Here is a 15,351-nt window from a genome sequence, read left to right as displayed (position 1 = left end):
TCACCTTCAAATAGACCTGATCAATTACATAGAAAGTATACAACTTCATACAGTATCGATCTTTAGGTCAACTTTTGTTCAGTTCCAAGATAGTAAAAATCTTGTGTAGGACAGGCCAATGTTGGCTATCAAAACTTCATAATTCTACCTGACAAAATAATTGATTAAAGTGTTAAGCTGCACAATACGTGTTTGTTTACAACAATCCTCCTAAAAGAGCATTCCAACTAAAGATCACTAAAGGGATGTTTTGCATTGATTAGACTTGGATAATCAATACATAAACAATGTATCTTCTTGAAATATATCATCCATTTGCAGAAAGAAACATAACTGAACCATACGATGCCATACAAAACGTATCTTGACCTATAAAGGGTTTCTTTTACAAATTGTGACTTGGATGGAGAGTTGTCTCATTGGCACTCATACCTCATCATCTTATATTTATATAAATATACATTTATGCAGACAAACAATGAACATATACTTTACTTTATTCAATAAAGCCGTTAATATAATAACTATATCAAGAAGCGATAACCATGTGTTTTATAATAAAATATAATATCATTAACCTTAACAATACTGACTAGTACAATTTTCATAACAAGACAGTGCAGCAGAAAAGTTGAACACATTAGATATTCATGAAGATATATACATTACAAACAAATAGAAAAGCTTTCCTATTGCTCATAAGTTTTATCTAACAAACATATGTATCAGTTTTGTAAACAAAGGGTATATGCTTATTGATATATAACATAAATGAAAAAAATGGTTTTGTACTGGTCATTTAGTTGAAGGAATGTAATTTATTCTGTCTCAATTATGACATAAGAAGTCAATATAGAGATAATCTGATAATTTATGCTTTGACAAAATATTTGCCAAATTCTTTTTTGTATGAAAGAGATATTTTACTCAATACATAGATATTTGAAATTTAGCTTTTATTAAAATATTTGCCATGCCATTTTTTGTATGCAAAAGATGGTAAATTATCTTTTTGGCAAATAAGATTTTGATTTTTAATTTTTTTTGTGTTTTAACGCCACTTTTAAGCACCGCTTATTGTGCTATTTAGTGGCAACCAGTTTTTATTGGTGGAGGAAGCCTTAGAAAAACACTAGGAAAACTGACAATCCTAGTCATTTAAGGTTGGAGTCAAGTGCACCTGCACCATCAAGGTTCAAACTCACTACTTCAGTGTTGAAGGGTAAGTGATTACAGTAGTAACTACTTAGACCAATCGACCACAGGGGCCCCTTGTATATAAGACATGTTGCACTTAATTAGCTGTCTTAACCGACTGTGCAAGGGCTATATAGCCAGTCAAGGTCGTTAAAAACTTCCATTTGTTGTTTGGCTGTCTTTTTAAAGCTCATATGTCAATATTACAAGGAAAGATTTTCAAATATTTCTTATGAATTCCATATTATGCAAATATGTGAGATACAATATAAAAAAATACAAACTAATATATTCAAGCCTAGTCTATTTTCAAAATTGGAAGAAATATTTTGATAGGTTTATACTACAGTTTGATTTTCTTAATGAAGGGGACTTTTGATACTTTTATCATACAAAACATGTATACAAGAAAAATAAAAACAAAAAAAAGCTTAACAAAACTTTAAAAAGAAACGGTTTAGTTAATAATAAATTAAAAGCACTTCAAAATGAAATCTCCAACATTTAATACTGAAAATAAATCAAAAACATTATTCATAACAATAATAAAGGCCATTGTATATTTATTTAATGGATAAAAGTAGACTTCTATATGTTTTGAAAAAGAAAGAACGAAGTTTTAAGAACATTCAAGGTGAAATATTACTATAAGTTCCAAACTTTGTCAGAAATACACTAAACAACTTTTATGGACTTAGAATCAATGTTTTGGTATTGGTTCATAATCTTGGTTTCAATGATGTGAATCATCCAGAATCAAGTGTTAGTATGATATGTGTGTACAAGGCAAAGCTAACAAAGGATTTCATATTAGGTCACATATCTAAAAGTATGTTTATGATAAAATACATGATATTTTTTAGGCAGAATTCTTATATAGAAATTTTAGTAACCCTTTTTCTTTTTCAATATAATAAAGATAAGTATGATAGGTTTTCTAATAGGTAGGGTCAAAAAACATGTTTTAGATTTTGGCAGGTAGCTATATAGTTAGTCGTCTAATAAATGAATAAATGGATTGATTCAATACATACTCTATATTTGATAGCATGTTCTCTTATATTCAGAAATTACAAGTCTAGATTATTACAATACAAGAATTTAGATGTTTGCTAAAGGTCTGACTGCATGAATCATCTAATATTTTTTCCAATTAAGGTGGTACCCAACATTTTCACTAAAATTAATTTGGCTAGTTTAATTTTCATAAAATTTTGACAAAGTATTTACTTTGACCATTTAACCAAAACATATAAATTTCAAATATTTTGAACCAACCATTTTATGAGAAAAAATACACTGGTTATATAGCAGATTGGCAAACACCAATTTTGATCATTGAGAAGCTTAATATTCCCTTAACAAACACAATGTAATTAAAACGTTTAGTTGATTTTACAGAGTTATCTCCCTGTAGTGTTAGGTGCCACCTTAAACAAATAAACAATAAAAAATTGGTATTTATCAATTGCAAATCCTCATCTTTAGAAATCAAAACAAGCACAAATCAGAAGGAAAACTTACACTTAACCTTATTAATCAATAACAAATGAACATTAATATAAGGAGATATGAGGCTGCAACACAACAACATAAAACATTATTGATCTAATAAAAATAACTAACAATCATCTAAACAACAAGGGAGGTAAAATGAGGGACAGACTAATATATGTAGATATATAAAAATATGTAAATAAAACAAATCAATCGTCAAGTGCGACTACATTAAATACAATTTGTAAAATTAAATCATTAATTGGTGAAGAACTGATTCACTGATCAGTCAAGTGCACATGAAACAGTATTTAAACACTAAACGTTGCACTTACTATAAAACTAAAAAAAAAAAGTGATAATTTCGAAAAATATTTTGTACAGCCATTTATATATTTTTTTCTTTTAGTCTAAATTAACCAAAACAAAAATGAAATGGGTTGGGCATTATTGATGGAAAATTGCCATATTAAGGGTCAGTACCTTATTCTCTCCATCTATCAATACAATCTGAAATGACATTCCATTTTGTCTTTTTTTCAAAAAATATTGTCATGAGTGTATTTTAAAAATGCTGACTTTCAATTTCCCTCTACAAACCAAACATATGATCTACATGTTTGAAAATTCCAGCTTCTTACAACCAACAGTTACCAATCAAGTTATACTCTTAATAGTAGCATAATAAAAATTCAAATACATACAATTTTGGTGTAAATACTTTTGGTGCTATAACATGTATAATGGTCAGTTAAATCATCCCTTCGTAAATTTTACGGACGCCATCACGAGTTGGTTGACCGTTATGGAATAACCGTTTCACAAATGATATCGGATATGTTCCTTACGTCGTAACTACAATCCCCTTCCCTTTAATGAATATGACCTATCGAATTAGACTATTTACCGGATTTGTAATCACATAAGCAACACGACGGGTGCCACATGTGGAGCAGGATCTGCTTACCCATCCGGAGCACCTGAGATCACCCCTTGTTTTTGGTGGGGTTCGTGTTGTTTATTCTTTAGTTTTCTATGTTGTGTCGTGTGTACTATTGTTTTTCTGTTTGTCTTTTTCATTTTTAGCCATGGAGTTGTCAGTTTGTTTTAGATTTATGAGTTTGACTGTCCCTTTGGTATCTTTCGTCCCTCTTTTAAAGAAATTTTATGGCACATGGTTTTGCAGTAGGTCTCTAATATACAATGATATAGATTTAAATATTTTTTCTCTCAGTTAGTGTAATAATTTAGCCAGACATATAACATTGTAACCATGTTCTAAGGAGGTTGCTAATTTATGATTATGAAAGTACAATAATTGATGAAATAAATATAAAGGTATTATTATTAACTCTGGAAACATGGGTTTTTCATGTAAATATCAATCGTAAAATTTTGGTCAAACAAACTGACAACACCTAGTTTTACACATATATATATAGTGGATTGGGAAACAAGTAACTGCGAATTAACATTAACATCATTTGGTCTCTGGTGGATAGTTGTCTCATCAACAACATACCACAACTAGTTATTCAGGTTATCCACAACTAGAAAATTAATTTTATATGGTTAATATTTTAAAACATATACATGTATAGCAAAACGTACTATCTTTAAATGTAATTCAATGTTTATGTCATTTTAAGGATTATCACAGATACTTTGTCTTTTGATTTTATTTTTTTATAAAGATTTACATAGTAAATATTGTTTAAATATTATCTGCTTAACTTTAATTTTCTATTGATTCACAGGCAAGTGAACTTTTGTGTTCAAAATACATGTATAATGATGATTTAACACAGAAAAAAAAATCTCTACACAATTACACCATACTTTCTTGAGCAAATTTTCACAAGCAGTTTTCAAGGTTAATTTTTCTTTCATCATTTTTAATTGATTATATATGAAAAAAATAAGTATTCATCAAAATAACATAACGAAAGCTTCCAATAAAAGTTCATAATATAAAACTTTATCAATATAGGAGCAAAGTCATATTCAAGGTTCTAGATCTTTTTGCAGCAACAATTCCTAATTTTTATATTGGGACATACATCTATTTTCTGAATACAAAACAATAATTTACTTTTCACTATTGAGATATATAGTTTGTAAAGTGTCTTTGATAATAAGATATTGTAACATCCAGTGGATCTCAACTGAAACTGTCAATAGAAATTTGGTATTGCAATATATTTATTTAAATTAAAGTTTATGTTTATATTGTGTTATGTGACCGTTGGTTGTTTTCGGGGTCATCTTGATAGTTAATAAGATGGCTTCTAGACTACAATACACACAAAAAGAAGCTACATATTATTGAGCCAATTGTTGTAAATCTAATATGAGAAGTTGAGTCAAATCTGTGAACATGAATTTGACAGCAAGTGCCCCTTTAACAACATATATAAAAAAAAATAAACAATGTCCATTGTATTTTGATTATTGCATGAACATGCACCAAACATTTGATTATACAAAATAGTTTGAAATAATATCTTTCTTAAAATTCATAGAAGTTTTATATCTAAAGTAGGAACAAAAAATGATGCACACAACATTTTGAGCAGCAGTAATCAAGGGGAGGAAACATATCTTAAGGAGGCTTGCGGGTACAAAAATTTCAGCAAAACATAATAACAAATTTTATCTATTACACTATTAGTTATTACTTTATGATATGATACAAACAAAACCCAAAAAATCGATTCGGTTTGGCCCCAGATGACTTTTAAAATGTTTATCTCATTGAAAAAGCTCCAAATTATCTTCCTTTGGTGCAAAAATGCTATTTTTTGGCATTAGAATTGAAATATCTTTTTCTACTCATCGGTGACCTATATTTTTTATTATTGTTTTCAAATAAGCAATACATAAACTAAATAATTGTAAAATTAAAGCAATTTCTGTAGTTAGGTTCTTTTTTTATTTTGATATTACCTATTTTTCTCCTATTAGTTCAACAGAAAAAAAGTACCTTTACAAAAATGTATGCTTCTTTCAAAGGCAGATTGTGAGAGTAAATGATAGGTGACCCCTCTTTTTTATTTTATTTTTCTATCAGGTATAAGATAAAGTTCATTTATAGAAAGAATTAGTGAAATCTTATATTAAATAAAAAAAATATTTAGACCCCCGAGCCCCCTTAAGAAGTACTTAATATAAAAGAGCAATAACTTAGCAAAGCAAAATAAATCACTAATTTGTGTAAAAATATCACTATAAAAATAATATTGCCTAATTCTATGACTTGAATATATCACAGACTAAGCTTTAAGAATGAACAATAACTGGTGTCATCTGTGAGTTTTTGTGTTTTTTGGGAGAAATTTCCAGCAGCGTTTCCTTGGAGGGTGAATTAGTATCTGAATGACATCTACTCTCCACATTTATAATGGTCCCAACATTTATAGGAGGAAGTATTGTTTTTCTATTTTTAGGAGTGGGAAAATCCAGAGTACAATTATTTTCATGGAAGTCATCTTGATCATGAAATATGTCTGCCTTGTCGTCTTTTCTTTCTACTGATGAGTCTGTCACTTCATCTGAAGGGGAAATCGTTGACAGTTCTTGTTGGATGTTAGACAATGCTGCCACTCCCATTGATAATTCTTCTTTTCTTTCTGTATATGATTTTGCTTCAACTGGTGCAGCATTTCTTCTGGCGTTCTGTAAAATAAAGAACAGCTTTACTCCATACTAGAAAACATAATAAATTTGCAAACCAAGCAAATCAAAATAATTTGTATTCATTCTAAATCAATATATTCTGGCAGGTCAAGACTTTATCAATAAGATGCATCAAAAAGATTTATTTTTCATTTAACTTTATCAGGAACGCTCAAACCCCAAAACGGCATAACAAGTTTTAGTGGGGTTGACAACCTAGAAATTGGCATATATATAAGAAAATTATGTGACAGGGTGACATTTTCACAAAATGCGAAATGCGAGTTAAGTACCTTGTGTTATATTATGGTGTAGAAAAAAAATAATCTGAGAACTTTGATTTTGATCATATCATAGTACTACAGTATTTAATTGAGTCAGTCCTCCTTTTTAATATCCAACCAAAGAGGAATCTATATTTATAAAAGTATATTAAAAAAACAAATCTTAGCCAGACACCTGTGGCTCAAGTAGGTCATGATCACAAGGTCTCATTTAGATATTGCCTTAAGTCACAGGGTCATTTTCAAGCAAACTCAAGTAAGATGTTTTCAAAGTTTTTATAGATCACACTGAGGTAAGATTGATAATGTTAGAGTCATACAGAGGGAATGATTCTGACAGATAACATTCAGTGTTCAATGTTACCATGTACAAGTGGAGAAAATAATTTTCAAACTTTAGTTTATTGTATATATATTTTTTATGTACATGTATAAAAGTACAGGCCCTCAGCCATTACGTCTCATAGGGGTTATTTGGTATCATAAAGCTCCATCGTTTAAAAGCCAAACTTCAGATATAGATCTGCCTGTCTTTTGCTTTCATCTTGCTTTGACTGCAATGTTGTTGCTGGTACAGAGTGTTTGGTCTACCTGACAGTATGGCAGCTTTATGAGCCTATTTGATTGGAGGTTCAAGGGCATTGTATGCATTAGTGTGGTGATTAAGTAAGTCAGGGTTGTTGATGTCAAAGCCTTCAGCCTAAAATGAGTTACATGTGATTACAACTACTGATTTATATTATATTATCTAGGTTAAAAATGTTATACAGAAGTGACTAATGGGCATAAGTTGATTAAAGATAATTAGTAACCATGGTAACTGGAATGTTAATCAGAAACTTACATTCTGTGTTTTGTCTCCTCTGTCCTTGTACTTTGAATATTCAATGGAGCAAATTAAGAAGAAGAGGAAGCCAAACCAAGCGGATGTGGCAAAAAATATAATTACGAATGTTTGACCAGCATCCAAGCCTGGAAGTAGAAAATAAAACTTACGTAATTACGACCTCTTCCTCTTCTTTGGTAGCCACGGTATTCTGAACAACAAACAATACACATGATGAACACACACCAGGCAGAGGTAGCAGAGAGAACAACTAGGAACAGACTGCCACCAGTTAAACCTTGAAACAAAGTGGAAACAAAAATTGAATAGGAAAATAAAAAAAGCAAAACTTGTTAAGACAGCAGAAACAAAGATTCATCAAACAAACAGATGCTCTGCAGGGCACAAATTTATACTATAAATGCAGAGGTCGAACCCTGAACAGTTGGGGCAAGTATGGACACAACATTTCAGCTTTATACAGCTCTGAATTCTGAATTTGGATTGTGATTAAATAGTTGACACAACATAGGTTTCTGACACAGAATGAACTTAAACTTAAAAACTTAAAAATTTTAAATCGGACATTTACCTTTTATGGTCCAATATCCAATATCTAAATACATGGTTGGATTCAGCATATCATAGAACCCCAAGAATTCAATTTTTGATGAAATCAAATAATGTTTAATTTTACATGCTTTAGACCTCAATGTGGACCAATTTGAAAACAGGACCAAAAATTAAAAATCTAAATACACGGAAAGATTTGGCATATCAAAGAACCCTAATAATTAATTTTTTGATGAAATCAAACAAAGTTTAATTTTGGACCCTTTTGGCTCCTAATTCCTAAACTGTTTGGACTAAAACTCCCCAAATCAATCCCAACCTTCCTTTTGTGGTCATAAACCTTGTGTTAAAATTTCATAGATTTCTATTTACTTATACTAAAGGTATTGTACAAAAACCAAGAAAAATGCTTATTTGGGACCTTTTTTTTGGCCACTAATTCCTAAACTGTTGGGACCAAAACTCCCAAATTCATTCCCAACCTTCCTTTTGTGGTCATAAACCTTATGTTAAAATTTCATAGAATTCTGTTTACTTATACTAAAGTTATTTGTGTAAAAACCAAGAAAAATGCTTATTTGGGCCCTTTTTGACACCTAATTCCTTAACTGCTGGGACCAAAACTCCCAAAATCACTCCCAACCTTCCTTTTGTGGTCATAAACCTTGTGTTAAAATTTCATAGATTTCTTTTTACTTATACTAAAATTATAGTGCGAAACCAAATGTCTTGGGACGACGAGGATGACAACGTCATACCAATATATGACCAAAAAATTTTCAATTTTTGAGGTGGTATTAAAAGGAAGGAGCATGGTCTAGGATTAGGAATATCATACAGTGCCAAAGACCGACTCCTGATTAAAAGATAAATGTAAAACATTGATTAAACTACAATGAATAGAACTATATATATGGTATATTACATGCAAGATTTAAATCAAATTAAAATTTAACTGTCTAAATGAACAAAATAGATCTTGTTAGCATACATGGCATACACATACGTTTGTTATTGCACCAAGGGACTAAATGAGCTTCCATTTATGAGTAAAATGATAAGGAGTCCAATCTTAAAGTCACAAGATAAGGTAAAAGAAAATTTTCCTATGGAAGTTTTTCAGAAACTTAACTTTTATGTGAACTTTGCTACTCAACAAAAATATCCAATCAAAGTGCCTGAAAGCACTAAGAGGTAGATATTGCTTAAATTTATCAGTGGGAAGTAAAATCAATTATTAAATTGGTTGTAGTTGATTTAACAGCATTTCTAGACAAAGGAAGATAATTCCAATTTCCTTTAGTATGATGTTAACAATGACATCATTCTACTTTTAAAACAGGTATTAGATACCTGCATCTTTCAAAAGTTATGTAATTTTCTTGACAAGTGTATCAATATTTATGTGTCTTTAATATCTGAGCATATATTACATCCATAAAATTCTTGAAATGTTCATGGATAGGATGTATAGGATGTTTTTATCAATGCAATATATTTTGAATGAAAAAAGGTAGTGATAATTATAAGCCTTGGAAAATTTAGATATCAAGTCAGTCCCACAAGGTTTTGATTGCATTTCATGCAATCTTTACCTAAAAGAATACAAACTATAGATTTGTTGTACTGTAACACCACTGTCCCAGGTTTGGGGAGGGTTCAGATCCTGCTAACATGTTTTACCCACCACATTCTAATGATTCTGTATGTATGTGCCTGTCATAATTCAGGAGCCTGTAATTCAGTGGTTGTCATTTGTTTATGTGTTACACATTCGTTTTTCATTTATATTTTTGTACATAAATTAGGTTGTTAGTTTTCTCGTTTGAAACGTTTTACATTGTCATTTCAGGGCCTTTTAAAGCTGACAATTCCGTATGGGTGTTGCTCTTTGTTGAAGGCTGTACAGTGACCTATAGTTGTAAATTTCTGTGTCACTTGGTCTCTTGTGTCACTTGGTTTATATACATGTACTGATGAATAATAAAAGACTAAAACTAATTTGAGAAGAGATCAAATAGCAAGAGGACAAGCATCATTGCAACCCCTGATCTAAATTGAGAAATGTCTGAATATAGTGCAGCCCTATGATGCACAAACATCATTCAGAATTCACATTCAATCATTCATCATGTGCCTACACATACAATAGTGTTAGTGAGAATAATGGTCACCATTATGGATTATAATGGATAGACATAATAAACATCTTTAATAAAATACTGTAATTATGACTGTGCATATGTATGCTATATAATGTTCAAATTTTTCATTATACCATCACTTGTGTCTGTATCTGTAGTATTGGTAGTCCCATTCATTGGTTCAGTCACAATGTTAGACTAAAATCTGGTTAGCATCATCATCTTAACATCCTAAAATTAGACAATATATATGCAATTTGTAAATGTTATGAATTGTGTTGAAATAACATATATGTCAGTTCACTGGTTACTTGTCTTAGAAAAAACCATCCTATATACCTTAACATGTGTTATATTAAGCTAAGTTGGAGTTTTTTTCTTAGACAATTGCCTGTATGCATACCTGCCAACAATCCCACAAAAACTTTCAAGTTTGAGATGTAAAAACATGCCTTTAACAATTTTCCTCAGGTTAGCTCATCATTTTATTTATTAAAGTTCAATGTTTCATCTCATTAAATAATATTCAACAAAGAAAATGATTGCGCAACATGCAAAAGGCAAAATTTACTTGTCCGAATGAAATTGTTACTTGTCCAAAAAAAAATCTATTAAAAATAACCTTTTTTTTAGTTGATTAAAGGAGCAAAACGAATTTAAACAATATAACAGAATTTGATGTATTTCTTTTCAAGTACAACTGCGAAACTAGTCATGTCACAGGAATTATGTTCTAGTTTTCATCAATGCCAGTCTCATCAGAATCTAAACATGAAGCACCATCTGATAGGCCTGTACACTCATTGGATTTGTATTCTGTTGGGTTTTTTTAAGTTGAAAAAAGTTTATTCAAATGCAATCAATAAAAAGAAGAAGATAAGCCATTATAATGTCTGATTGCCAATGAGACAACCCTCTGCAAGAGACCAAATGACACAGAAATTAACAACTATAGGTCACCATATTGCAATTATTGGTTTTTTTTCTACTTATGATTGATCAAATATGATTTAGTGAATTTTATGGTAAATAAAAAAAAATTTGTTGTGAAAAAATTACCAGAATAAGATAGCAAAATGTGGTACTGATTAGTCTTGGTCTCCTGCCTTGTCAAACTGTCTATCAATCATGTCTACTAAATATGTCTCCTACGGTGCCAAAATGTCTACATGTATTAAAAACTTGGAGCTGAATCTTTGAGGTGATGAACTGTCCTGTAAAGTTACATTATCTACAAAGCGCATCATTGATTAGGATCAGTAAGACTGGTTTCCATAATAAAATACCTTTTACCTGTTAAAAAGTACCTGACAAAAACCAGTTTAAAATTATCGATTGCAAGCTACAATGTAGTTTACATGGTAAACATGTTGAAGAAAAAGGTTTTGCATTTGAATAAACAGAATACTGAAACATGTCAAATTAATATTTGTTTTCTTTTTTTTTTGGTTTATAATTTCTTTGTTCATCAAAGATGGATTAAATTTATTTTCTGCAGAATAATAATGTACTTGTCCCGACTGACAAGCTTGATACAGCTTTTACTTGTCCGACCTTTTTTCCCTCTAGTACCAGACAATCGCACAAGCGTTATTGTCGAGGCCTGCTGACATTAAACAACAATAGTCATGATAGTACAATACTTAAATATAGATCAGTTAGAGCATACCCAGGGTGAACAGTTATTAGGGTGAAGTGTTCTAGAGCAAAAAGGTACTAAAACAAATGTTTATCAGGGGTAAAGGAACTGTAATGGACGTGGTTATAAAGGTTCCAACTTCCAGGAACAGGGGTTTGTTACAATTTGCTGGGTTTACTATCCATACGAACCCCCAAAATATCACGTACATGTAGGGTTCCTATGGATAGTAAACACGGCAAATTGTAACAAACCCCTGCTTCAAGTTAAATGTATTTTCCACTGGACACAAATTGTAATGTTCAAAACTAAATATTTCTTTCCTTATTACATAAAAATAAACAACCCTTTACAATACAATAGTCAATACGCATAATATTAGCATTCTGTGTGTTTTTACTAATTTATTTATAAGTGAAACTCATACCTGCTGAATGAGTGATTCCAGTGAATCGCCGAATTTCGGCTTCAAAGACCCATCAATTCTACTTTATACTTCTTTTGGAATAGGGTATATCAGTGTTTAATCAGGAAAGTAATAATACAGTTTATTACTTTAAAATACATTGTACGATCACAGCTTCTTTGTTGTGTCTAGTCTGTTTTCTAATTTAAGGGCTTAATGAGAGATGGGGAGAGAAGCGACTTCCATTCAGTTTCAGTTTCTTGTATATTCCTCCATTAATTGTGGAGCACTACCGAAAGGGTATAATTTTAGCAACTATATATATACACCTTAAAACATAAGGAAATATTTAATTATATACAGATGACTGAATTTGGTTATAATAATCACTTAATAATAAATATCATAATTAATTCATAGGATTGTCATCATAAAGTTTTAAAAAAATATATAATAATTCATATGTGCTAGGGTGTAAGAATACGTTAAGTAACAACTGCATATATTTACAAATGGTCTCAAATTAAACTTACTTATAGCTGTTAGTTAAAAGTGCTATACATACATTGGGATCTATAATGAAAAGGTTATTTTATAAGACTTATGTAAAAGGGAGGGGTTTGAAAAAAAAAAAAAAATTAAGCTATAATATATATACATAAATTTTCTTCACAGTTTACTTTACTATATGCAGATCTTGTCATTATTCTTTAGGTTATAACTGTTTCTTAAAACTTTTGAAAAGACGAGATTTATTTTAATTCTTATAAGTCATAAAACAGTAAGATGATATACTAGTAGTAAGGAACTATTTTATTTTTAAAAAGTTTACTTCATACTGTACTTGTGATCAGGTTTTTTTATATCCTTTTTTGCGCAGCAAGTGCGTCTCATAACACTTATTTCTAGCCAGAGTTTCAATGTTTTCATACACAGTTGAGTAACAGTTTATGTCCTTACTAGTACAGTCCATTATGAACTGAAGTAAGGGAGCTACCATTTGATTTTTATGGGGGGGCTAGGATGAAATTTGAAAAAAATAGGCAGGACAAGAGTTTTGAGTAAAAAAAAAAGGCAGGATGAGACACTTGCAAAAAAAAAAGTCAGGACGACAATTTAGGTAAAAAAAGTCAGGATAAACTAAAAAAAAAAAAAGCAGGACCGAACAGAGTGAAAAATAAAAAGGCAGGACAGAGATTACAGCTAAAAAAAAATGCAGGACAAAATTTTTCATCCTAGCCCCCCCATGAAAATCAAATGGTAGCTCCCTAAATTCCCTTGTTGTATGATCTTCTTGTATGTTGAGGTATCAATTTCATTCATTGTCTGTTCGATTTTTGAGCAGTATTTAGATCTTATTTGCTCTAATTCTTTGCAGTGTAGAATAAAATGTTCTAGATCTTCATTTCCCTGTTCACAGATTGTACACATCGGGTTCACTTTCGGATCGAACTTAGCTCTTTTGGCTTGGAATATGTATGTTTGAGTACTTTTTCTTGCTTTTATTTCTCCTGCCTTTACATCTTTACTATATATATATTGTTTTTTTTTTACACTTTTCCATATATTGTGAGCTTTATTTAATGGATTGTTCTGTATCTCCATGTATTTTTTTCATTATGACATTCATTTTTCCAGTATTCCTTGATCTTTATTCCTACTAGTCTTTTCCATTCGATTTTATTCAGTGGATTTTCTATGTAGTAGCTACTAGATTTCAAATTGTATTTTGATAGAGATTTTTTTCTACTCTGTTGATAAAATCTTTTCCTCTTTGGTCTGAAAATGCTATTTGTCGTCACAGAATTTCACATTCTATGGTTCCTGAATTTCGAACAATATTCATGAAGAAAGTAAGTAGATTTTTGTCTAATGTGATGGCAATAGGTTCTGCTCCTACCAGGGTATATACAGCCCTATTTGCTGTATTATTTGAAAGCCCTTGAACATTGAATTTGTCGGAGAATTTTCTCTCTGCCAGTTCTAGCATATCTTTTTCTTTTGCAACTAAGTTCATCACCTCAAGTCCGTAGATGCTTCTTGGTACTGCATATGTTCTCCATAGCTTATATGCGACCATGGGTGAGAATCCCCTTCTGACATGTAAACCAGCTCCAAGAAGGCTGTATATTGTTGCCCTACCGGTTCTTATTCTTTCTGAGATATTTGCACGGTTTTGCTCGTTTCTATTGATACCTAGATTTTTGGTTTCATTGGTTATATTGATGTCATTGTCTTCAAATTGCAATGTTGATATGTTTGAGCCTATTGCATTGTATAGAACAACTTCAGATTTAGTTGCATCTGCAGTACTATTTGTCAGGACAGCAATGTCATCGGCACATGTTGGTGCAGGGACTTGTATATCACCAATACATGCTCCAAGTCAATTTTTTAAATATGCTATCCAGTATGACGTTGTTGTAGCATTTATATAGCGTCGTAGATAGTTTGCACCTTGTTGAATTCCTTGTAGCACCATTACATCTTCTGTACATTGCCCTTCCCATTTAACCTTAATGCTCATTCCTTTATACAAGTTTCTCAGTAGTATCCAGAGTTTTCCTTTTGTTCCATGATGGTACAGCTTGTTGAATAGGATTTCATGGTTTAGCTTGTCAAATGCTTTTCTGCATCAAGAGTTATTAGGATCAGCAGTTTTAATTGCTTACTTCCTTCAATTGACTTCTGATGTGAGGAATGCTGCGCATAGTGATGATACTCCTTCTGTAAAGCCTCTTTGCAGGGAGTTTTGTATGATGTTAAATACAGAATCAACGCTATCCTTCAATAATATACTTTGTAATATTTTTGCAAATGTTTTAGTTACAGTTATACCTCTATTACTAGATGGTAATGTTTTGTCTTTTTCTTTCTTTAAGATTGGTGTTAGAATCCCTGTCTTTAGGAAGATTGGTTGGTACATCCAAATATGTTAAGATTAAATTTAGCAAATGTACTATAAAGGTAGTTAGCTCCTCCATCCCATGTTTGTAGTGTTCTGCCGAAATTCCATCTTTATCGGGTGCTTTTTCTGCTTTAAGTTTTTCTATAGCTTTATATTTCCTTTACATTAACAAGCTCTATGCCTTGACCTTTTTCCCTTTCAA

At 31.0% G+C, this 15,351-nt stretch overlaps 1 protein-coding gene across 1 annotated transcript; it reads right to left on the bottom strand.

The window, feature by feature from the left end:
• Positions 1–478: 478 nt before the first annotated feature.
• LOC143049963 (uncharacterized) lies at positions 479–12,414 on the bottom strand. The gene is made up of 4 exons (XM_076223742.1): positions 12,263–12,414; positions 10,331–10,427; positions 7,650–7,777; positions 479–6,369 (listed from the first exon to the last, which is right to left on the bottom strand). Exons 2-4 carry the CDS (start codon positions 10,371–10,373, stop codon positions 5,974–5,976), a joined length of 567 nt encoding a protein of 188 aa, XP_076079857.1. The 5' UTR covers positions 10,374–10,427; positions 12,263–12,414; the 3' UTR covers positions 479–5,973.
• Between the last annotated feature and the right edge of the window lie 2,937 nt (positions 12,415–15,351).

This window comes from Mytilus galloprovincialis, chromosome 10, assembly GCF_965363235.1.
Source record: "Mytilus galloprovincialis chromosome 10, xbMytGall1.hap1.1, whole genome shotgun sequence".
NCBI lineage: Eukaryota > Metazoa > Mollusca > Bivalvia > Mytilida > Mytilidae > Mytilus > Mytilus galloprovincialis.
This window is presented reverse-complemented; position numbering and strand designations above follow the sequence as displayed.

What these genes read in the sequence shown, in the direction of transcription:
- LOC143049963 (XM_076223742.1), bottom strand. Translation starts at nt 10,373, where the DNA reads ATGAATGGGACTACCAATACTACAGATACAGACACAAGTGATG. An exon ending in AGATACAGACACAAGTGATG is followed by an intron (nt 7,778 to 10,330) that starts GTATAATGAAAA and finishes CTTTGTTTCAAG; the next exon opens with GTTTAACTGGTGGCAGTCTG. An exon ending in GAGGAAGAGGTCGTAATTAC is followed by an intron (nt 6,370 to 7,649) that starts GTAAGTTTTATT and finishes TTTATTTTACAG; the next exon opens with AACGCCAGAAGAAATGCTGC.